General features: G+C 44.6%; 1 protein-coding gene across 2 annotated transcripts in view; it reads left to right on the plus strand.

Annotated features, from left to right (window-relative positions):
• TMTC4 (transmembrane O-mannosyltransferase targeting cadherins 4) overlaps positions 1–23754 on the plus strand; it is a 55987-nt gene that overhangs the window by 9937 nt on the left and 22296 nt on the right. For both annotated transcript variants that reach the window (XM_032496714.1, XM_032496715.1), the window contains exons 4-8: positions 987–1203; positions 5885–5972; positions 20075–20172; positions 23029–23121; positions 23350–23514. In XM_032496714.1, the coding sequence (XP_032352605.1) occupies positions 987–1203; positions 5885–5972; positions 20075–20172; positions 23029–23121; positions 23350–23514 (661 nt within the window). The remainder of the gene's footprint in view (positions 1–986; positions 1204–5884; positions 5973–20074; positions 20173–23028; positions 23122–23349; positions 23515–23754) is intronic.

Below are 23754 nucleotides of genomic sequence, written 5' to 3' on the forward strand. Positions count from 1 at the left end.
GGGGTTAGGTGACAGAGGATGGAGAGCACATGCATCCAGGGCTGTGCTGGCAGGGCGGACATGGACCGTGGAGCCGTGCAGAGAAGGTCAGCCTGGCCCCGGGCGAGGATGACGCGCACATTGGTGAAGTGGTCCATGTTCTGCAGTTCTTGGAGGTTGGACCCTTTGCAAGTTAATACTGAGGAAAGAATATGTCAAGGCAATATGTAGCATCTAATGAAATTGTTATTTTTTTCACTATTAAAAAAATAAGGTATAAATCCTCCTCCTGTGACCCAGTCAACATGCAAAAACAAAATGAAGCTAAAAACAGTCTTCCCCACCCCCACCCCCATTAGTTAGGGAGCTGTTTGCATTAAACAGATTGCTCCACCTCAGAGAAGTTCCCATGCATAGCTGTTTCTCAGATGCTTTGTATACCTGTGTATAGATCTTTCAAAGAAGCATGGAAATGATGGCTTGGAACCACTGGGGATGGAAAAGCAGGCAGAAATAAGACTCCCTGAAAACAGGGCAGTGCTTCATTGTTCAGAAGGCCCGGGGACGAAATGTCAAGGAGTATTTGGGGGCAGGGGGTGGGGAGGGATAAACGGGAGTAAGCAACTCACCTGACTCATTTAAATCAAGGTCCCTGTGGGGTAGCCTGAGTGACGCGTCATATCTCATATCTTCCTGGAAGATGGTCTTGCCTTTTTCGCACTTAAAAGTCTGTCTCGCTTTCCTTTCACTTTTCCTCTCTGCGTATTTTCTGTCCCACTCCCCTGAGATGCGCTTATCTTCCCTCTTTCCCGGTGCAGTTAATTAAGGTCTTAACTTGTCTGCAGCCTGCTTGGTTGGACGGGCGTTATTTGTCTTGGTGCTGTTTTCCTCACAGACTTTATCTCCTTGGTTTAATATTTTCACTCACCAGATTTTTCCCTCAGATGGTTTGCATTTTTTTCACACGCTGCTGGGCCTCCAGTGTGAACACCCTTCCTTTACCTTAGGATGAACTACTATCTGTCGGGAGGCTTCCACCCCGCGAGCTTCCACGTGGTCAACATCCTCCTGCACGGCGGCGTCTCCGTGCTGCTGGTGGACGTCTTCTCCGTGCTGCTCGGGGGTCTGCAGTACACCAGCAAGGGCCGGAGGCTGAACCTGGCCCCCAGGTCGTCCGTGCTGGCCGCGCTGCTGTTCGCCGTGCACCCGGTGCACACCGAGTGTGTGAGTATGGTCCGCCCGCCGCCTCTGCGCTCCTGTGAGGATGGGAAGCCGTCCACATATCAGCTCGTTCCCTAAAACAGGCTTCCGTCCGGCACCCACGTGCTGTAGAAAGCACGTGATGCGTGCGTGTGAGGCCGACAGCTGAAACTGATCTGTGGGTCTAGTGGGTCTCCCTTATGAGAAATACAGGGTCCCCTCTGGGCTTTATAATGACTGGATGGCATGATCTCTGGGGATACGTTCTTTTTCCTTACATGACCACACTGTAAAGGTATGAATGCTGACTCTTGTCTGGCTTTGGGGTCTCAAAGCCAGAGGCTGAGATGACCTTTCTTCCAGGAAGGGTCTGATGCCATTTCCCCATGTTAGCTGAGAGCTCTGCAACGTCCAGAATACTTTCTCATGCTCAGTACGAGGGTCACAGCGACTGTGGCATCAGATGAGGCAGCATAACGGTGTCCACTTTGCAGAAGGGGGAACAGCCTGGGAGGATAATTTAAGGACTTACCCCAGGCCAGCCACGTAGCTGGTGGAGGTAGGGACAGAACTTACCATCTGGTCGTCCGAGGCCAGTGCTGAGGAGGGGCCAGTGTACTTTGAGTGGAACTGGAAAGAGGGTCCCCACATCCTGGTGTGGATGGCTTCTGAACCCCCCACTCTCCTTCTCCCCCTCCCCTCCCTGTCTTATCCACCGCCCCCTGACAGGCTCAGCCCAGGGAGTCAGGCAGCTCCTGCTCTTAGTCTATTGAACTGCTGCTGAATATTTTGGTACAAACTGGTTTGGGACTTAACCAAACACTTGTGGGGTTTTCAGGAACCACCCTACCCCACCACTGTGGAACCCTTTGAAAATTAAGTCAGCATGTTTGCTGAGGCAAAAGATTTGATTTTAGTTATTCATTCTGTGAGCACAAAGTACCTGGTATAAAATACTCCCTGGACGTTATTACTTCTCCACGATAGATTTCTGCATTTCATCTGTATTTAAATACCTGCATTATTGACTGATTGCACTGAGCATCTTGAAGTCAGTTTCAAAATATTGAGCAGAATGCCTGCCTTTAGCATTTGGTTTTATTACTTTCATTAAACTATCTGTTCTTTGGTATTAAGAGGATTGTGGAATTGTTCTCACAACCTTCTTCTAATATCTTATTACTTTAAAGCTTTAAAAAAATTCTCATAATTTTTTGCTTCAGCAAATTCAGAGGCTGGGGACTGTTGTAAGACAGATATATATAGCTGTGGTCAAATTAGAATTTGTTTCCATGTGAGTTCTCTTTATGATCTAGATGTTTGTTGGGACCCAGAAATAATGTGTGCATCAATCAAAAATACTGATTTACTGTTTTGGTCCTTGTCCAATTTTGTGTGATCTTAAAAGCAAAATGAAATATTTGAATTATTAATCAAAGAAATGTTTCTAAAATTCTAATTTTAAATGATGGGAAGTAAAGAAAAGTTTGAAATACTCACAGATATAACTGGATGTGTGCAAACACATGCCCCAGATAAATGCAGTCTGGGAACACATGAACCCCAAATTCTACATTTGAGATATTTAAGAAGAAGCTCAGGGAGGTCCAACTATAAGAGAGAAAGGAATATTTGAAAAATGTCTTCATCTCTTCATCCCTGCATTCCACGAAAGCCATCCAGGCTTAAAATTGCAAGAAAAGTTTACAGGTCATTAAAAATTAGCATTCCTAAGACAGATAATTTGTATGTTCACCTTTCCTTATTTTGGCAAAAAGCAGGCCCACCCAAGGAGACCATGGAAGGCGAGTTCCCCAGAGCCTCCCAGGTGGGCACTGAGGGAGCAGCCCTGTGCTCGGGACGTGGGCTGGGCTCCAAGGCCTCCAGCAGTCCAGATGTGGGGGTGGAGGGAGAGCTAAGGGGGAGGTTTCCTTGCCCCTTGTCTGATGGAGGCCCCAGGGGTCCCCTGAGGTCAGCAGTGCCACTGTGGGTTTCCTTTGTCCTCAAAACATTGGTGAAGATTTCAAATTGCTTGAATTCGGTTGTCAAAGAGGGAAGTTCCATTCTTCTTACTAATTCTGCCCATCCAGTGAACCCAGGGTTTACTGCTGAAGGAATTGGATGGGAAGACAATCGCCCTTCCCCTAATTCCTCCTTGCGCCCCGGTGCAAGTTGTTCCTAGCGGGGAGGCACCACCACCCCTGCTTCATGGGTCCTGGGAGTCGCAGTGACTTCTCCGGAAACGCTGGTATGAGCATTTCAGGTTATTTGTAAGGGAAAAAAAAAAATGCCTTTGTAAAGCACTTTGCCTGAAAATACATAACTACACAAATACCAGAAAAGAAAAATAAAATCTTTCTGTACGGATGCCCATGACCCAAACAGTTAATCTCAGGACCTCCTTGGATAGCCTTTTAAATTTTTTTCTGTGAAATAGCTAATTACAATGTCAAAAATTCACTGAAGGACTCCATACCCTTTAAAATACTTGCCATGCTTTTTTTGGGGGGCTGGAGGAAGGAGGTAACTTGTTTTATTTTATTTGTTTTTTAATGGAGGTACTGGGGATTGAACACAGGACCTCATGCCTGCTAAGCAAGCACTCTGCCAATTGAGCTATACCTTCCCCCGACTTGCCATACTTTTAAAAACTTGTTTTTCTTTATGTCAGTTGATGTAATGTACATTGCTTAAGGCCTGGGGATACCGTCACCAATTAACCAAAGGGAGAATGTTTTAAAAATAATTTTATGATGTTTAGAGTTCGTTTTAGTGGGAGTCTTTTTTTTATTCAGGTTTAGTTGATTTACAACATTATATGTTAGTGAGAGTCTAAATGTACCTCAGCCACCCAGATAGGAAGTGGTTTAGGCTGGCCTTTTTGGCCCCTATCCCTGGTGTTTATCCAAACCACTTTCCTCTCCTTCGCTCAGTTCAAGAAACCTTGTTCTTTGACCCTCCACATCCCCTTGGCCCTGCTTCCCTGACCCCTTGGCTCTAAGGACCCCTTTGGATCCACTTCTCTAGGTTGGCTTCTCTTATTTTTTCCCCTGAAAGGGTATGGGATCCAGCCCACCCTTGGGCTCCATAGAGAGCCGCCCCTGGAAGATGCAACTCCCAGCCCTCTCCAGTGTTGGCGGGAGGCCCACAGGACCAGCTGCTCCTGCCCTCACCCGCCGCAGAGCTGCAGAGCCCATTCCTGCTTCACCCTGAGCTGCTGTGTCCTTTGTGCACTGCCCTCTGCACATCCCCCGCCCCTGAGTCCCACCCTGTCCTAGTTTACATCAGCACCTTCGGGATTTCTGTGGGAATCCACCTTGAGCCAGCACCCACTATGCGCCGGGCTCTGTTGAGTCTCGCTGCATCCCCGACTTTACTGTCTCTTAGTGAGTTATGGGCCAGAGGATGCAAGAAGTCTCATTACATACTTCCTTCATGGAGTAATTGTGCCGTTTAACCTTCTGGCATACTGGCCTACTTGTCCCAGCTCTGTTGAACCTTTGTTTGTCCTGAGTTTCCTTCCCTGGAGGTTTTTTTCATGTGCATGGGGGTCACAGGTTGGATTCAGCTGTCAATCTTCTAAGCGATTGCGTGACTCCATGGGTTGCCACGTGCACCTCCATCCGGAGTTCACCATCAGAATGGATAATCGCCTCAGCATTTCATATCTAACCAGCGTAGCGGGAAACTGCTCCTTAAAGGCATTCCTTTTAGTTTCTGCTTGTACACACACCTGGGAATCGTATGTAAATCTAGTAATTTTCATGTTCATTGTATATTCTCTTATTCTGTTTCTGACTCACTCACTTTAAGAAAAGATAAACTTCCCAGACATTAAAGTGATGCCTAGAGAATCACTGTGAAAGCTTTGACAGATGTCACACCCAGGTACCAGTTAGTGAAGAATGCCGTGTAAACTAGACCAAGACTCATGCCTGGAATTCTGTGTCTTTCATTGCCACGAAACATTTGGAGGACAATTATTGGAGTAATCACCTTGAAAGAAACTGAGCACAAATTTTATATATTGCTCCATTGTCACTGAAGAAGGGAAGGGCAGTCGTAGAAAATGGGGGTGGGGGGGACTGGGAAGAAATGGTAGACATTTTTTTCTGTTTTCATCTTGCGTTGATTGCTTTTGAAGAGTTCTACTTTCCAGGTTAACCCACTTAATTAGTTTTGATCTGAAAGGAGAAAAGGTGGCAGAGGCAGCTTTGAACGTGTTGTATTCTGTCTGCCTGATGACTTTTAATGTCCTTCCCGCCTTTCCTTCATGCTTCCAATCAAATTTTCTTTTTTAAATATCATGCCCTTTGAGCTGATAACATTTTCCAATTGAAAATCCACTTTGGGGACCTGGCTGGAGCAGAGGACCCCGGAGCTGTAGTGTGCAGCGTGCCGCGTAACGGGCTTTCGCTGCACGCGTGCATCCCTGGCTCCGTCCCGGCCACAGAGGAGCCGTCGGTAGATTTGAACCCATCCAGCCTTCCCTTGGAAGCAGTTGACCTAAGTCCTGGACCAGAAGTGAAAAGAAAGTCAGCCGTCCAATCAGACTGCAGGGATGCGGCACGGTTACATGCATCATTTTATTAGATGGCTGAACCTGATAGAAGTTTGGTGTTCTATTTCTAAGGAATTTTTTGTGTTTCCAGAGTTTTGTTCAAGTGTTTTTTTTAAATAAATCTTTTTTTCTTCCCTTTTTCAGGTTGCTGGTGTTGTGGGCCGAGCAGACCTCCTGGGTGCCCTGTTTTTTCTGTTATCTTTCCTTGGCTACTGTAAAGCATTGAGAGAAGGTAAGCATGATATTTTGCCTTCTTAATTTTGCATCTTCTTCATGTTTCTGTCCTGCCGAGCAGTGTTTTAACAGGTGGGAAAGGGTCCGTTTATGTACGTTTATCACTTTGAAGGAATGTGGGTCAAAAGGCGTAAACTCTTTTTAGAGATGTCTGTTCCTCCATTGCTTTTTCAATAATACAGAGTCCACGCTTCAGTGTTCATATGGGAGTGTCCTGTTGGGCAGTGAAACCAAGAGCTGCTCCGGGTGCTAAAGCAGTTCTGAATGATTTTTGTGGGGTTTTTTTTAATTTCTAGCAAACTTGTAGCAGAAAAAATGTTTGGGTTTTTTTTTTTATTACTATTAAAACCTATTGGAGAAAACAAGTAGAAACTTTCCTGTCCTTTACAAAGTTTGCCAACCCCTGGGACAGATGATTGACAAGCCATTGTCACCATCCTAGTGGTTCCAAAAGGTTTTTTAGCAAGGATTAATAGGGAGTTTCCAGCAGGAAGTTATTTTACTTATGAAAGGGAGGTGAGTTTCCTGTTAATATAATTAGTTGCTGTTTATTGACTATCTGCTGTGTGTATATGTGTGTGTGTGTGTGTGTGTGTGTATTTTTCTCATTTAATTATGTTAAAATCTTTAAGATAGGTGGAGTTACTTTCCCTGTTTTCCAAATGTAAGACTCAGAGTTTAAGTAACTCCCCCAGGATCACACAGCTGTTCATGGCAGAACTAGGTTCACACTTTGAGTGTAACAACTCACTTCAAAGCCAGCACCAACCACGGTGAGCTCTTCTGCTCCCCTGTACCCCTGGGACCAGGGACACAAGCTTCAAAACAGTCATTAAAAATAGACAGGAGGGACATTCAGTTCTGTTAATGAATTGTTAAAATGTTAGGTGTGATAGTGACATTGAAGGTATGTTTTAAAAACTCTCCCTTTCTCTTAGAGACATATGCTGAAATATTTATTTACGGATGAAATGGTAGAAAGTCTGGGATTTGTCTCAAAATAATCTGAAAGGAGGCAGGAAGCGTGTTGGCATATAGATGAAACCAGACTGGTGGGGAGTCGATAATTGTCTGAGCTGAGTGATGGGGACGTGAGTTCCTGTGTCAGCATCTCTACTTTTGTGTATGTTTTTGGTTTTTTTAAAAAGGTGTTTGTTTTTTTTTAATGCCCAGGTTAAGTCACCAGATAAAGAATCAACAAATTTTGGTGACTTGCACCTTTTACTCTTTAAAACATTGTGTTTAAGATAACCAAATGATATATGTTTAAGCATTTTTTTTCCCTTTCAGCATGACATGTAACAACTGACTATTTAATAATTTTATTATGGAATTGGGAGGGAATTTTTAAGACTAAACTATAATAATATCATTTAGCAATTGAACATGAAAAATCTAAAATATTAGAAAAGGCAACTAGCAACTTTAATTTTAACTGGCAAATTTGTAAAGTATTCGATACTAAAGAACATAGGCAATTCATAAATAATAAGTCAGACAATAAAATGAACACCTGTGAACTCATCTCCCAATTTGAAGAAAATCACGTTTTCTAAAATATAAACAATGTGACATCTCCTGCCTCCACCCATCCCCCTAGGCCTCAGCCCTGGGCCCACAGGCATTGTCCTGTCCTTGCGGTCTCTGTGTGGGTTTGGGAGAACCATTTAGAAGGTCCAGCAGCATCCTCTTCTTTCGTCTCCCTCCCTACAGCTCCCAAATGCTGAGAGCCCCCAACATAGGCGCAGGTTGGGCTGCTTACCTTAGTGTTTGCTGTCAAAGATTCTGAAAGAGTTTCTAAACCAAGCTTACCTTCCAAGATGTGCTGTCCTGAGGTGAAGATGGCCCACAGACAGATTCTTCTCTTACGATTTTTTAATGTCTTGTAAATTTGTGGGAATTCCCCAGTAGACGCAAAACAAGGAATCAGTTATATTATTTAAATCCCAATAGGCTTATTTTCTTTTTCTTTTTGTGGTGAAATACACACTGCATAGGATTGAACACTTTAACCATTTTTAGTTTAAAAATCAGCTCAGTGGCGTTAAGTACACTCTCATTGTTGTGTAACCATCACTACCATCCATCTCCGAAGGTTTTTCATCATCCCAGACTGAAACCTTGTGCTCAATTACTCCCCATTCTCCCTACCTCCAGCCCCTGGCAACCACCATCCTGTTTTCTGTCCATGAATTTGACTCTTCTAGGTACCCCGTATGTGTGGAGTCATACAATATTTGCCCTTTTGTGACTGGCTTATTTCACTGAACGTAATGTCTTCAAGGTTCATCCACATTGTAGCGTGTACCAGAATTTCCTTCCTTTTTAAGGCTGAATACTCTTCCACTGTCTGGACACACCACATTTTGTTTACCATTCATCTGCTGATGGACGTTTGGGTTGTTTCCGCTTCAGGGCTACTGTGAATAGTGCGATTATGAACATTGATGTGACCCATGGGCTTTTTTTAAAAGAGCGATAGATAGCTTTTGACCCTTAGGTTTTTTCTACAAAAAGACTTAGGCAGGATTGCAAATTCCTTTGGGACAGGCTGCACTGTTTTGATGTTCGAGATATTTATAGCTATATACCTGGAACCTCCATATAGGAAGTACCCATAGTTTCCAAGGGCGGATTGGGAAGGGCCTGTGAGAAGGGCCCCTGCTCCACGTGGTCCTGTACAGCTAAACACAGGGCTCAGGTTGTGTATCTCGAAGTACCAGTTCCCTCAAACCTGTGACTCTGCTAAGACACAGTGCGAGGGTGACCCCATGGCCCCACACTGTGCCGTGCTCACTCAGGACATGGTCATACCCAACCACTCCCCATCCTCTTTTCTTCTTGTCGGTTTATCACACCACCACTTTTTCCTGTGACTCATCATTTTTCTGATACAGCAGAGAGTTTGGGGACAGCCAAATAGAACAACCTCAAGAACAGAGAATAGTGGGGGTAACTTTTCTTCCCGAGACTGAAAGTCGACTTCACATTAAGGCATGTCCCCTCTTCTGGGGTCAGGCTCACCCCACCCGTGATGACTGTAAAACTCCCAAGAGACACAGAGATCTGAGGGTGGGTGGGGAGGGACTGCACCAGCCCCACCGGTGTGGCATTTCCGTGGGTGATGGGAGTGGGAGAGAGGGAGGGGGTGCTTTGACTCCTTACTGTTACATTCGTTACAAGCAGTGGTACTGTTTGCATTGTTGTGGGGGTTTTGTTTGCATTTTACTTTATGTATCTGCATTTTACTGTTGTCTTGTGTTCTTAAGTTAAATCTGAATTTGCAGTCAGGTAGGAGAGCAACGTATCAGTTGTCATATTGTTCTTGAAAAAAATTAAAAATTAAGTGTTGACTTTTCTCATAGACATCTCTAAAGTTTGGTGAAGTGTCATTTTATTAATTTTAACATATCCTCCCTTAAAGTAACTACACCTTATTCTGAATGGATTTCAAAGACATCAGAAGGCTCTTTGAGGAAAGTACTAAATATCGATAGATTTAATATTTGGACACATCATTAAAGATATAACAATAGAACCTCTCACTACTTCTAGAAATTGCTCTTGTAAAATAATGGAAAAACTATCAGGAGACTAAAAATTCTTCTATCAAGTGACCTGGTATTTGTTAGTTTCCTTTAATGAAGTATTCTCACAGAACAGTGAAAAACTGCAAACATTTTATATTCTTTTCCTAGATCCTTTTGCTAACCTTTTCTGTGTTCCAATTCACAGATGTACCTACTCTGATACATGTATTTGTTTTCATTCCTTTGTAAATTATAAAATTATTTCCAAGAGCCATCCATGCAAAAGACAGACTTTTTAAAAATAAGGCCTTTGGAAAGTAATACCAAAGGTAAAAGTGTTTGATATATGATGGTTTTTCAATGAAGACTTTGATTCATGAGAAATTAGTGAAGTTTATTTTAGTGCTAATGGCACTATGGTATATTAGCTGTTAGTAGCAATATAACTTCCTTTTTTGGTCTGGTAGCTATTCTTTTAACATTTTTTAGTATGTTTACTTTAAAATGGAAAGAGATTTTATAAAGAGATTGTCATAGGCCTTTCGTGTGAAGTATGTAAATGTTGTTGAGAAAGCTAACCTGGAAATGGTGTTTGCACAGCCTAGCAGTGGTCGGTGTGGCTTCTCTGAAAAGCCTTTCAGGAATATGAATAGATTTTCATTTGGTTGTTACTTGGAACAGTTAGAAGATGAAAAGCTCGATTGGGAAACCTTGAAGAAGCCTTTCTGTTGACCTCTTGTTTACGGGCTGGATCTGTTTTCCTGTTCCCTGGAACCCTCTTTAGGAAAAGAGTCGATTCCAGTGGAAACTGTGGCCCCACCTCCAAAGGTGCTGTCCTTTACCGTCACCCACAGCTCATTTAGGCTTTGGAAGATGTAAAGCTCTGGGACGTTACCCCTCTGCACATGTGCAGGCCTTGGTGCCTTGACCCGGAAAGTTATTCTCGGCCTTGGACTTCTGTGTCCTTTTGTTCTCTGACTGTGTCCACCTGCCCACGCAGGCTTTGAGTTACAGACCATAATCCTTTTCTCTTGGGAGTTTAAAGCCGGTAGTTGAAAACACCCATCCCCCAACTGCACCCTCGGTGTTCTGAGTGGGTTTTCACTGCTGTTTCCAGCGCCCACTGGCTGTTTTCACATCACAGACTATCGGCGAATGATTGAATTCTGCCTCCCAAGTTCATTGCCGGTCTGGGGGCACAGGGTGACTTGGACTCTTCAGAGAAAGACTTATACTGAGTTAGCAGCTGGCCTGGGAGCAGGCCTGGGGCCCACACCTCAGGCAGTTCTCTGACCCACCCGGACCAGGTTTGGTGCCCTGAGCCCCACCCTCTGTAACCTCGGGACAGAGCAAGGCGGGACACTGTGACCCACTGCCCAGCCCTGGCCCACTTCTCTCCGCTCGGCCCGGCAGCACCGGAACAGCCCCTCCATTCTGTCAGCCTCCTCTCCCCCCACCAAATCCCCACTGTCTCATTATCCCCCAAACCAGTGCTGGTGAAGCCAGGTGGCGCTCTCCTGGTCTCTGCTGACAGTCACTGTGTTTTCAGCAACCATTCTGCGTTTCAGATTTTCTGACCTCCTTTTTCAACTTTTCACAGGCTCAGAACATAAACCGCTTCTTTGTTTATAGACAGCCACTCTGTAGAATAACTCTTAAACATCATTTTAATGTTCAACTTCATGAATATGGTGGCTCAGGATCTTTTTTTAAGCTGAGCAAGGTTTTCACAAATTAATAATACCTTCGCAGAGGAGAAGTAGTAAGAACCCTGTTTGCAAAAATAACTCCAGTTAAGGCATTTGTGAGAAGACACTTTCTGCTTCTGTTCTGAAATCACATGGAGGCTTGTCGGCTTGGGTTACTCATTCTTTCACCATTAAGTGATCAAGCATTAAGGGCATCCTTGTAACAGGCCCTCGGTCGGCGTTGGGGATATACCAACTAGGAAGACCTGGTCCTTGCCCTGGAAGGGCTTAGAGCTCAGTGTATTTTGATTAACATTCAGAGTGCTCAAGGCGAGGAGGGCTCGGATTCTCCATTCATCCCTGTTCACTGTTGCTCCCTGTACCCACCTCAGAGCAGGCACTCAGTAAGTGGCCCCTTCTCATGTGCAGAATTGATACCTATGGCCTTGGGAATGTTGATTTCTTTTTTTTTTTTTTTTGTCACTTTGCACTGAAATGTGCATTTTTGAGATATAATTGACATATAACATTGTATTCGTTTTAGGTGCACAATATAATGATTCGATATTTGTATATATCATGAAATGATCACCGCAGTATGTCTGGTTAACATCTGTTACCACCTGTAGTTATAAAATTTTTCTTCTGATGACAACTTTTAAAGTCTACTCTCTTAGCCTCTTTCAAGTATACGATACAGTATTGTGGGCGATAGTCTCCGTGCTCTGTGTTATATCCCCAGGACTTACTTATTATTTATCTTGTACCTTGAACTTTGTACCTTTCGACTATCTTCATCCATTTCGCACCTCCCTTCAATCAATCTGTTCTCTGGATCTGTGAGTTCAGTTTTATAGGTTTTTTTTTAATGATTCCGCTTAGAAGTGAGATCATACACTATTTGTCTTTGTTTAACTTATCTCATTTAGCATAATGCCCTCAAGGTCTATCTGTGTTGTGGCAAATGGCAAGATTTCCTTCTTTCTTATGGCTGAGTAATATTACAGTGTGTGTACACATTTTCATTGTGTACCCATCTGTCGATAGACACATTGTTTTTGTGTCTTGGCTATTGTAAATAATGCTGCAGTGAACATGGGGGTGCAGCTGTCCTTTTGAGATAGTGATTTTGTTTCCTTCGGGTAAATGTCCAGGCGTAGAATTGCTGGGTCATATGGTACTTGTGTGTTAAAATGTAAACTTCTCTCACCTACTCTATTAAATTCCCTTCAGTCCAGCAGAGCAGAGCTCTTGATGCCAGTGGACATTCAAGTGTATATATTTTCATTTGGACCTTGAGATACCCTAAGAAATAGTCACACATTTTTATTGCCCCCTGTCTTGTCAGCGTGGAGCGCACAAAAAGCCAAGGGTAAGCACATGTCCAGGCAGGGCTGAGTCCTCCCTCCAGCTTCTCGTGGTGCCCACGTGTTTGTAAGCGTGCGGCTAAGAATCAGAGCTCTTTTGTGATAGAAGTTCAGTCCAGTATTTATTGGATACAAATAATAATAAGTGCTATTTATTGTTTAAACTTATGTTTAAAGTGACTTGGTCTTTGTTGTTGTTGGATCTGAACATAAATTCAAAGAAAGGTCTGGCATTCTTTACTCATAAACCTGAAGTTCAAGAAAGGTTTTTTTTTATTTTTACAGAGGCACAGATTTAATATTTTTTATAAGGGAACAAAAAAAAATTGAGTGGTCTGAAATTAATGATTTAACTAGTTAGAAAGCACTTCGAGGGTATAGTTCTTTTTGATAACCTCATTAGCTTTCTTTATAGATGCAATGTTTGTATTACAAAACTCTGGACAATTTCTAACTGCCTGAGTTTATTAACAAACAAGTCTGTGCTAACCCCTGGAATCCTGGCATTTTTAGAGAGCAAAAAAAAAAAAAAAAACCTATTCACGTAACATTTGTCTGCTTTTTTTTGTGTGTGTTTAAATAGAATATCTCCAGGCAAGAGCTTTTAGAACAGAATCTTTTTTTAAAAAAGGAAATATCCTTATAAAGAAAGCATAATTATTCTTAAAAAAAAGAAAAGAAAATCACTAAGTCCGATGAGGTTGATGGTGTGCTGGATATTATTTCTGAATGCCCAAGATGGAAAGTATTATTCTTATGATAAGAATTGATCCTTCTCTTAAAGCCTAGTATTTTGGGTTGGAAACAGGTAATCTCTCTGCACAATAAACTTGATAGAATAGCCAGAACAATTTCTTTTATAAACTAGTACCTTAGAATATTGTTTAATGGGAGTTAGGACTAAGAAGAGAAATTTGAGTCTCATTTATGGTGGGGAGGATAGACTCTTTTCAAGAGAGGAAGGGATTTGTGCATACCTAGAATAACCGTTTAAAATTCTAAACTGTTATGCAAGACAAGCTCTCTAATCTCAGTGGTTCTAAGTTCTTGAACTTTCATTGCTATGTTATGCCCCTTACCATAGCTCAGGCAGCTAGAACAGGATAGCTCTTAACTATTGGGATATCATTTCCTCCCATTTTCCATTCTTATTTAAGACATCTCTCTTTTTTTAATTAATAAAACAGGAACAGTCTCACAGGCATAGAAAACAAACTTATGGTTATTGGGGGAAAGGGGAGTCAGAAGGGATAAATCGGGTGTTCAAGATTTGCAGATACACACTACTATGTATAAAATAGATAAACAACTTTTTACCGTATAGCACAGGGAACTAGATTCAATATCTTGTAGTAACTTGTAATGAAAAGGAATGTATGTATGTATATGTAAGACATCTGTTTTTCTTTGACTTGGGAATCATACAGCTTAAAAAAATTAGGGCAATTGTGTAACTCACATAGTTTAGGGCACTTGTTTTTAGATTTGGGGTCCTCGCCATCTGAACTGTGACAGCGGTATTCATGTGTGTTCTCTTCCCCCCCCCACCCCCTCTTCACGTTCCTTTGGTTCCTACATTGCTGGGATTTTCCCAGAATGATCCTGTGTTTTAGAACGGCAGTGTCTGACTTCTTTTCTCCTGTGGGGGGAACACACTGCTTGGTTGGCTCCCGCTTTTGGAACAAGAATCTGATGCTCATTGTGTGGCTCTGGCAGAGGGAGTCGGGGCCACCTGTCGGGGTGGAGTGATTCCCCCACACACCACGATAGTGTGCCAGCTTCCAGGCGCTGGGCATGCCAGGCGTGGAGTGGTGAAGAGGGTAGCTCACACAACGTGATGCTTTTTCTGAAAGATCTTCCCACTCGAAAGTAGTGCCAAATCCGAGGCGCATGCTTCATTAATTTGATCACATCTGTTGGCACTTGTGGGTGTTAGCACTGACAAGTGTCTTTCTGTCGGTGCATTTGGGTTTTTTATTTTCCCCTGTGCTCTCCCCCCACCTCATCCCTACTCCACTGCCCATTAGCCTTTGCCTCCACTTACCTAAGTGATTGAATTCTTTTAGATGATAGAGACATATACTGAAACAAGGAAAACATTTTCCTAGCCAATCTTTGTTAAGTTCTGGATTATAAACTGTTGATGTTTACTAATGCTGCACAATTATTCTAGAGCAAGTAGTCTTCTTAAGTAATGAGAGATGTCACACGGTATAAGAATAGTTTTTTTTTTTTTCCTTTTAATTTCCTCGCCTGGGTCATTGCTGCTTAAAATTTAGCAGACGGGATGGAGATGAGGTGGAGAACGCTGTCTAAGCCTGAGCTGCTTACACCAGAGCTGTGCACCAGTTAAAACTCCCTATTTGGGGAAGACTTTTTTGAATAAAAATAATCATAAATGCATCTGCACTGGAGGCGATATCTGCCTCTCAGGATTTATTTTTACTGTTTTTAACAGTTACTTCTGAATTTGAAATTGAAAGAATCAGTTCTTACTATGCCTTTTTAATATTCCTTATGTAATTTTTTTAAATAATTAATTTTTTTTAGAGAATCTTTTACATGATGGAGATTCTTCCATTGTGAGGAGTTTCAAAGTCTAAAAGTGAAAAGTCTTGACTTCTGGCTGTATTTGTTTACATCAAGCAAATTATTAACTTTTTGGTATTCAATTACATCTCATAATTACCTTCAAAATACAGTAATATAACAAGACATGATAGACATGGAAATAAATGAAACTATTGACTCATATTTATTGAGTACCAACTGTATGCAGGGTGGCCTACTGTAATCTGTTTCAGTTGTCTTATTAAGATGCTCACACTTGGGAATAAAAGAATGGCTTACATTAGTTACTAAATAAAAACATACTCCCCAAAAATACAAGTCCAACTTTATCTATATTATGCTGTATATTGGCCATTATTAGCATTAGTTACCTTGACAAATTAATACTCTAAGAAAATCTTAATTTGAGGCATTAGATGGATAAAACTATGCTAGAGCAAGTCTTATTCCCAGAAGTCTAGGCTGGACTGTCCCCAAACTCAGGACCACTTCCCTGTTGATTATTTAATTTGTGTAAGGCCTTTCTTGATCACCTCCAGTACTAGAAACATTTGATCAATGCTGTGCAGGTTGGCCTTGGTTTATCATGAACCTACGTACCACACATCTGTGAAGAGGACCCCTTTGATTTATATAAAATAGTAAAGATACTGTTAACCCTTGAACAGCACAGGTTTGAACTGTGTGGGTCCACTTGTAGGCAGATTTTTTTCAACAAATATGTACGTAAGTACTACAGGACCAGATGTTGGTTGAATCCCCAGATGCAGGACTGCAGATACCAAGGAACATGGAGGGCCGGCTGTAAAGTTATACGGAGGTGCTGACTCCTAACCCTTGCGTTGTTCAAGAGTAGAATATATTGGTTAAACTCAGCTTTCCAGCTTGGATTCTGGGAAAGCTGAAGCCTGTGTGCACGCTTAGTCATATGACTCTCCATAACACATCAAGTGACTAATCTGGTGGGGGTTGGGGGGAAGACTTGGGTTTAAATAGGCAACTCATTTCATATTTTCTGACTTTTCAAAGGCAGACATAGCCATGTGCAGATCATTTCATCTGTGAGCTGGGTCACTGAGCACAGGGTGTAGACATTGCTGTGCAATAGGAAATAAAGTGTGAGCCATGCATGTCATTGCAAATTTTCCAGTAGCCACATTATTTGAAAAAAGATAAATATATGTATATGTATACCTGAATCACAATGTGGTACACCAAACATTGACACAACATTGTAAATCAACTGTGCTTCAATAAAAAAAACCTATGGGGTGAGATTAGGCAGAAGGCTGTCCATAAATCTGAAGGCTGTGTTTTTTTATGTAATTATTTTTCTGTATTTGGTGAAATCTCTGATTCAGCCATCTAAGGAGAAAGCCGTTTTAACTTGCAGACAAGTGGAACTCGAGTCCATCCCTTCCACATCCCTGTAGTACTTTAACTTCGCGTTAATGGAGTGCTTTCAGGAGCAGTCCTTTGGGTGTTTTAATGGAGGAACTGGGAATGTTTTTCCTATCCGACACCACTGGTCCGTGGAGGGGAAATTAATGCCTGTTACAGTCACATAAAATACAAGCTAATTCAGTTTTCCTAGGAAGAAGTGTATGGTGGTCAGGGGACTTGCTTTTAATGTTAAGAACAGGGAACGTTACATTGGGAAATCATATTAGTTTTCATTAAGAGGCATGAACACAAATTGTGGGAGTAGAAGCTTAAGGGACCAAACCCAGGTAATGGGGAGAGGGAGGGAGAGGTCCATTCGGTTTCTAGTGAACTGCTGAACCGAATGCGTAGTGGGCGTGAAAAGGTGGCCGAGGTCAGCCTGCAGCGCCATCTCCCACGCTGGGCCTGGAGGTGTGGGGTCTGTAGGGGCCCAGGAGCCGGGGCTGGGAGTGTCTTCTTTCCCGTGGAGGAGATTCCGTGGTAATTAGTAGGTTCATTTATAATTAAAGGTGTCTGTGTGCATATAAACTGCTGATATGAGAAAATCCTGGAAGTGGTTGGACACAGAGTCGGGACGTTGTGTTACTCGGGAGGCAGGGCTAAATGAACCACAGGGACGCTGGGATGGAGAGGACCAGCCTTAGGATTCCATCTTCCATCCATCTCTGTCGTATGTCGGGCTGGGCTTCCCCAGGCTCCGGCATGGTGCCTGGCGAGTGTCATCACCCCTGTTTTGCCAGCTGGACCCTTGAGCTTTCCTAAAACGTGTGGAGCCTTTCTCAAAATCATATCCTAAGAGGAATTAAGTGATACATTAGCTTCAGGGTTATTTTGACCATTTTTTTTTTAAAGTCTTGGTGTCTGTGAACACTTGTCTGCTAATGACTGCTAGCAAATGCCTGAAGAAAATAACACATTCGAATAAATGTATAAACGCAATCACGTTGAATATAACAGGGCTTTGTTGTTGTGACTTGTAATTGTGACCTCTTGGTGTTACCTATGTAATGTAGTTAATTTCTACAAGGGAAATCATCCTTAGTTTGCTTGGTGGAACTGAATGTTCTGATATATAATGGTTTTCCATAAAGAGAGCTTGACTTCCAAACACTGTGTTGCCTGAGCTATTGGGGAGACACCGCTTCAGGGCAGCCGGAGGCAGGAGGAAGCCTCACTCTAAGAAAGCGGATTCAAACAATGAATTCAAACAACCCAGTGTTAAAACCGGAACGGGCTGTTGTGGGAAGTGACACCCATCGCTGGATTTCCTGCAGTCAAGGCCACGTGGCCCCCTGCTGGAAGCATCTTGGAAGGGGTTCAGCCTTTCCACCCCTGCAGGGGAGATTATAGGCACAACCTCCAAGAGGCGCTACAGCTATTGCTACCTCGTGGGTCTGTGATTAGTCAGCTCCTCGCCCCTCCTGGGAGATCGTGGACCCTCACTTCGTTCACCAAGCGCCCGTTGCCTTTCCACAGTCAGGTGCTACAGAGTCTGTCCACAAAACTGTGAGTTGCTCCAACAAGCCAGGCCCGGCCCCGGGATGCAGCTGTGAGCAAGCTTTCCATCCAGGGCAGGTGATGCTCCTCGGCCGTGAGCGTCAGAATCACCTGGAGGCCTGGTTAACAGGCCGATGGCTGCACCGCACCCTGCAGGTCTAGGTGGGGCCTGGGAGTCTGCCTGTCTCACCAGACCCAAGGGCAGGTCCATGGACCACACACTGTGAGCAGTGCAGGGCAGAGGTCTCAACTGGGGGTGATGTCTTCTCCCCAACCTCCAGGACGTTTGGCAAACTGACATGTTTGGTTGTCACAACCGAGACCCAGGAGTGCTACTGTCCTTTCCTGGGTAGAAACAAGGGAGGCTGTTAAACATCCTGTGATGCACACACAGCCCCGACAGCAAAGACCCGGCCCGCCCAAGTGCCAGCGGCACGCAGGGTGAGAAACCCCGTCTAGGAGGAAGTACAGGAAATCAAGTGTTTGTGATAATCTGTGTGGGGAACGTACTGACAGATGGTGCTGAGGGCGGCTTCAGGTGCTTCTCTGAGCCTCACTTATTCTAGAGGTCCATTAGAGGCACAGACAGACTCTGCTCTCGGGCAGCCAGGCTTGCTCACAGTAGGTTAGCCGTGAAGAAAACAAGTAAATTGGGAAGGGAGGCTGCCCTGGTTGCTGACTCTCATGCAGCAAATGTTGAATGCTTTCTGTGGTCCTAGCGTGATACCATGTGATTTTTTTAATGTTTAGTTTTTAATACAATTTTTAATACCTGCACATAGGTAAAAAAAATAAAAATAAAAGATATGGAAGGTTATCCAGTGAAAAGTAAGGCTTCTTCCCTCTCCTACATGAATTTTTCTTCTTAAAACTGTTCAGAAACTGCCGTAATTGGTTTCTGGTGTGCCTTCTGGAGATCTGTTTTGCATTTGCAAGCGCATTTATGTAACTTTTAACGCAGATGGCAAGTGTTTCCAAATGTTTCTTCTCTCTCAAGAAGGGACAGTAGAGGTAACGTTGCCCGCATTTGATAGATGAGGTCACTGAGACTGTGAGTACAAGTAACGTGCTCAGGGTCACATGGCAAGTGGCAGAGCTGGAATTGAGACCGCGAGTTCTGGTTTTAAGCAGAGCTGAACCAAGATTCACGGGCACCACCTCCAAGCAGGCTCACTTTGCCCCACTTCAAATTTAGGTCTTTTTTCCAATATTTGTTCAGCATCTACGTAGACAAGGAGGTACTAGCATCACATGTGCCCTTTCCTCCCAAGCAGTTCTGCTCTGGCCCCCACCTTGTGTGCCCCGCCCGCCCAGCAGTGTACAGCAGGCTCCCTCCTCCGAAGGCCCCGTAGGGTCGTCGGTTCTTACTGGAGCTCAGCCCCACTTGAGCCGCTCACTACAGCCGTCACGTTCCTAGTGGTGCTTTGGCTTCCTGTCCGTGAGCCCCCGTGCCGGGGGCCTCAGTGGTCCTGCATCCTTCCAGCCGTTCCACACTGGTGGCAGCCGCCTGATGTTCAGGGAGCCCGGACTCCTCTCCCGGGAATTGTAGAGATCCTCGGAGCAGATCAGGTGTTCCCAGCACCCCCTGTTGTGACGGCAGCAACCTGGGGTCCTGTGTAACCAGGTGCAGCGAGGACACTCTCAGTGGGAGTTTGCAGCACAACTTGCCTGTTAGGTGACGGCAGGATGGGAAGAAGGAACTTGCCCTGTGGGGACTCTGCCTTGAGATGTCTTTGCAGCAGGGGCTGTGTTACAGTACCTTCCCGAGGCTCTGGGCACCTGCTGGGGTACCCTTGAGAAGGGGACGTGTATGCCAGGTAGAGGGTGCCGTCAATCAGAAATGCGGTCTAACACACTCACCCACAGAGAAGTGCTGCCAGAGACCAAACTCTGTTTTGAAATTGTGGCTGTTGAAGGTGCACGCTTGAAGTTTCAGTTCCAGGTGTTAACAAGATGGAGCTATGTTGCATGACTTTTGTGTTTGTCATTTCTCCTAATTGGCAGCCAACAAGGAGGGAACACATTCCACGTGCTGGGTGTTGCTGAGCATCCTTCTGGGAGCAGTGGCCATGCTGTGCAAAGAACAGGGGATCACTGTGCTGGTAAGACCCGTGATGCACCCTTCCCCTCTTGTAAAGATGTCTTGGGCTGCCCTGCCCGTGTGACCTCCTCTACTGCAGCCTCTGGGCCACCTGCATTCCTAGACCTTTCTGGGCCAGTTACCTGTGCTGTCATGATCCTGGCATTTCAGGTGGAAATTGACTCAGTTGGCTGTCATTAGAACTGGCAGACATGGAGCGGGGACAGTCCTAAAGAGCATATTCACCCTCTTGGAGAGGTCCTGTAGAAAACAGATGAGAGAGTGGCGTGCGTTTTCTTGGTTGCCCTCATGTTTTGGGAGTCCTAAATACGACAGTATTCTGACCGCATCACTGCTTCCGGCCCCAGTTAAACAAGCATTGATGTATGTTTCCCAGCTTCGCCTGGAAATGTCAGAGAAGAGAGGCTCTGAGGAGCACAGGCATGCACCTCCCAGCTCTGAGCTGAGTGGAAGCCCCAGGAAGGAAGAGGCATGGAAATGCACCTTGCTTTTTCTCCATTCTAGCCAATTTCCCATCTTACGTTATGAGAGGGACACTGAGACCTTAGGGATGGGAGCAGACAGAGAGAAATGGAAAACAGATGTGGGAGGTGCATGGCCTCGTTGAGGAAGCCATGGGAAGGAAAGAGCGGCCCAGGGTCTTCGTGGTTTGACCCCAGTCGAGGCAAAGATCGATGGTTTTATTGGGCTCAATCTGTAAGATTAAGGTTAGCTAGCTAGGAAATGGTGTAGCAAAAAATGATTGTGAAAAGATACTTGAATTTCATGAGTTACTTTTTAAAAGTGCTTTAAATCAGTGTTTCTCAACCTTGGCATTATTGACACTTGGGGCTGAATCATTCTTTCCTTGGGGTGTGTCCTGCGCATTGCAGGATACTTAGCAATGTCCCTGGTCTCTACCCACTAGATGCCAGTAGGACACCCCCACCCACCTAAGTTGTGACAACCCAAAATGTCTCTAGACATTGCCAAGCAGCCCCTGGGAGCGACCAGCATCATCCTGTGAGAAACAGTGCCCTAAACCCTTGCTTCTCGAAGTGTGATTTGAGGACCAGTAGCATCAGGACCACCTGGGAACTTACTAGAAATTTAGGATCTCAGACCCTACCTCAGGCCTGTTGGATCAGAATCTCCATGTAATAAGGACCCCAGGTAACCTCTCCGTCCATTAATGTTTGAGAAGCACTGAAAAATTAGGTTGAATTTACATGAACAAAGATACGGTAAAATTTAGCTGTTTTCACTGATTAGAATGTGGACCTTTCGATGGTGCATCTAAGTGGGAAGGAAGAGGGGGTGCCAAACTCGTGTTTGGCTCAGTCGTCATGATGACATGACCCCATCACCCCTTGGTGACTGTCCTGTAGCTCACAGGCAGAAAAATAAACGGTGTAGGAAGTGATAGGGGCAGCTCAACAGGGAGCTTCTGCCTTCTAGAATATGGTTCACCCCCAGGAAGAAATGGTCTTCTGTGACCCACTAAAATCATGTATAGCATGAGTGAGTAAAACCAGGAGTCTTTGAAATGCTTAACCCAGCACTGGCGCGTGTGTTGGGTAATTAATGGTTCCCAGCATTTATGGAGGAAGGTTAAGTAGGGATGTCATCCTCTCTCTGAAAACCACAAATTACCACTGGCTTCTGATGATTTATGATATTCTTTGTCACGAAGCCCCATATTAAAAAGACCCAAATCACGCAGGGGCAGCTGGAACCAACCACTCAGTATGTATGCTGGCCACCTTACCTAGTTCTGGCAGGGGATTCAGCTCATTGACATCGCCTGCAGCAGCCACATGTGTAGAGAGTCCACTTCAGGGTGGACAGTGGAGTCCAAGGCTAGATGATCCTGCAGCCTGTAACCTCGGCTGTCATAGCTTTACGAGCAGCCATCACCTTCTGGAGAGGAATTATCACGCTGCTCCTGGGAGCCGTTAGCATGGGTGGAGCTGCAGGATCACACCAGGGGCCAGGGGCTTCCCGTAATTGAAGTGATTTGTCATTCACCTGAAAGGTGTGGGCAGGGCTCCCTTCAGCAGAGACAGCTGTCCTCCACACAGCAGATCCAGGCTGGTGGAGGCTCTGCCGTCTCCAGGGTGCAGTTCCCAGTGTCACTCTGAACATCTTCATCGTCTCCGCCACACCAGCTGGGCAGGAGACCAAGGGTGGAGCCTGCCCAGATCTATGACCAAACCTCCAAGATGGTGTGTGATCACTTCCGCCTGCATCCCGTAGGCTGGAACGCACATGACCACGCTTACCTGCAGGGCTGGCTGTGTGCTCAGCCAGAAGGGAGAGCTGGCGGACAACCAGGAGTCTGAACCTGAGAGGTCTCCGAAGCCCCACTAGAGATTGTATGTTCTGCTTCCCCTCTTGCACAGATTTGCTAAAATCAGTCAGCACTTTAGGTTTTTGAGGTGTACGTACTTGTGTGGCTGGGTTTTCAAGGTTAATGACTGCCTTTATCTCCTTAGGCATGATTACTACAGGTGTTGGCTCTGTTACATCAACTAAGGGAACATTTAATAATTTAAAAAAAGGATGGGAGGAGGGACCTTTGCAGAACTTTTCTGGGGAATCCCACATTTCTAGCTTTCCTGCGTCTTACTCTTGCATGCAGACTGTGAACTTATGACTAGTGGGAATGTAGTGATGATACATTTGATGCATTTCCATGAGCTAATTTCCTAGGAACAGTAGGATTTTTTGGTTTTGTTTTTGGACCTGAAGAGGTCATCTGCAATGATCTAATCCAGTGTGTTACTTGTCTAGATTCAGCAATGAAATTGTGATGTGTGATTGCTACCTCATCAAAGTTCAGCTGCCCCATCGCTGATTCCTTGCTTTGCTTTCTTAGGGTTTGAATGCCGTCTTTGACATCTTGGTGATAGGCAAGTTAAATGTTCTGGAAATTGTCCAGAAGGTACTACATAAGGGCAGATCGTTAGAGGTGAGTATCTGCTTTTGCCTCCAGCCTAGACACAGAAAATGTCAAGTACCAGCTGATTTTAAATGCCATTTTCAAAGTGTTTCTTATGACTTGAATTCTAAAATAGCCAGCCCTTGAAAACACAGTGTCAGTGCAGTTCAAGCAGAATTGTTGCACATTTGTCCTTGGCTTGGCTGCACTTTTATTTGAAAAGTCTGTGACATCAGAGGCCTTGTCGTGTCCTTTCAGAACCCGGGTGTGCTCAGGAATGGGGGCCTCCTCTTCAGAATGGCCCTCCTGGCCTTGGGGGGAGCAGGGATGCTCTTCGCGCGCTGGAGGATCATGGGCACTGGCCCGCCGGCCTTCACTGAGGTGGACAACCCTGCCTCCTTCGCCGACAGCATGTTGGTCCGTGTGAGTTCTGAGTCTGTCCTCTGCTGGGTCATCTTCTTTGCCCACCAGAACCCAGGTCTTCCCTCCTTCCTCCTCCTCTTCCTCCTGACCTCCCCCCCCAGCACATCCACAGAATCCCCCCTAAGTGGAACACCTCCACGTCTGTTTCCTCTCACCAGGGATATTCTAGGATGAAACCAGGTTTTTATTAGGGCATTGAAAGGGTATAAACTCCTTGTATTTCCTTTCTCAACCAAGTTA

Source organism: Camelus ferus, chromosome 14, assembly GCF_009834535.1.
Source record: "Camelus ferus isolate YT-003-E chromosome 14, BCGSAC_Cfer_1.0, whole genome shotgun sequence".
Lineage (NCBI taxonomy): Eukaryota > Metazoa > Chordata > Mammalia > Artiodactyla > Camelidae > Camelus > Camelus ferus.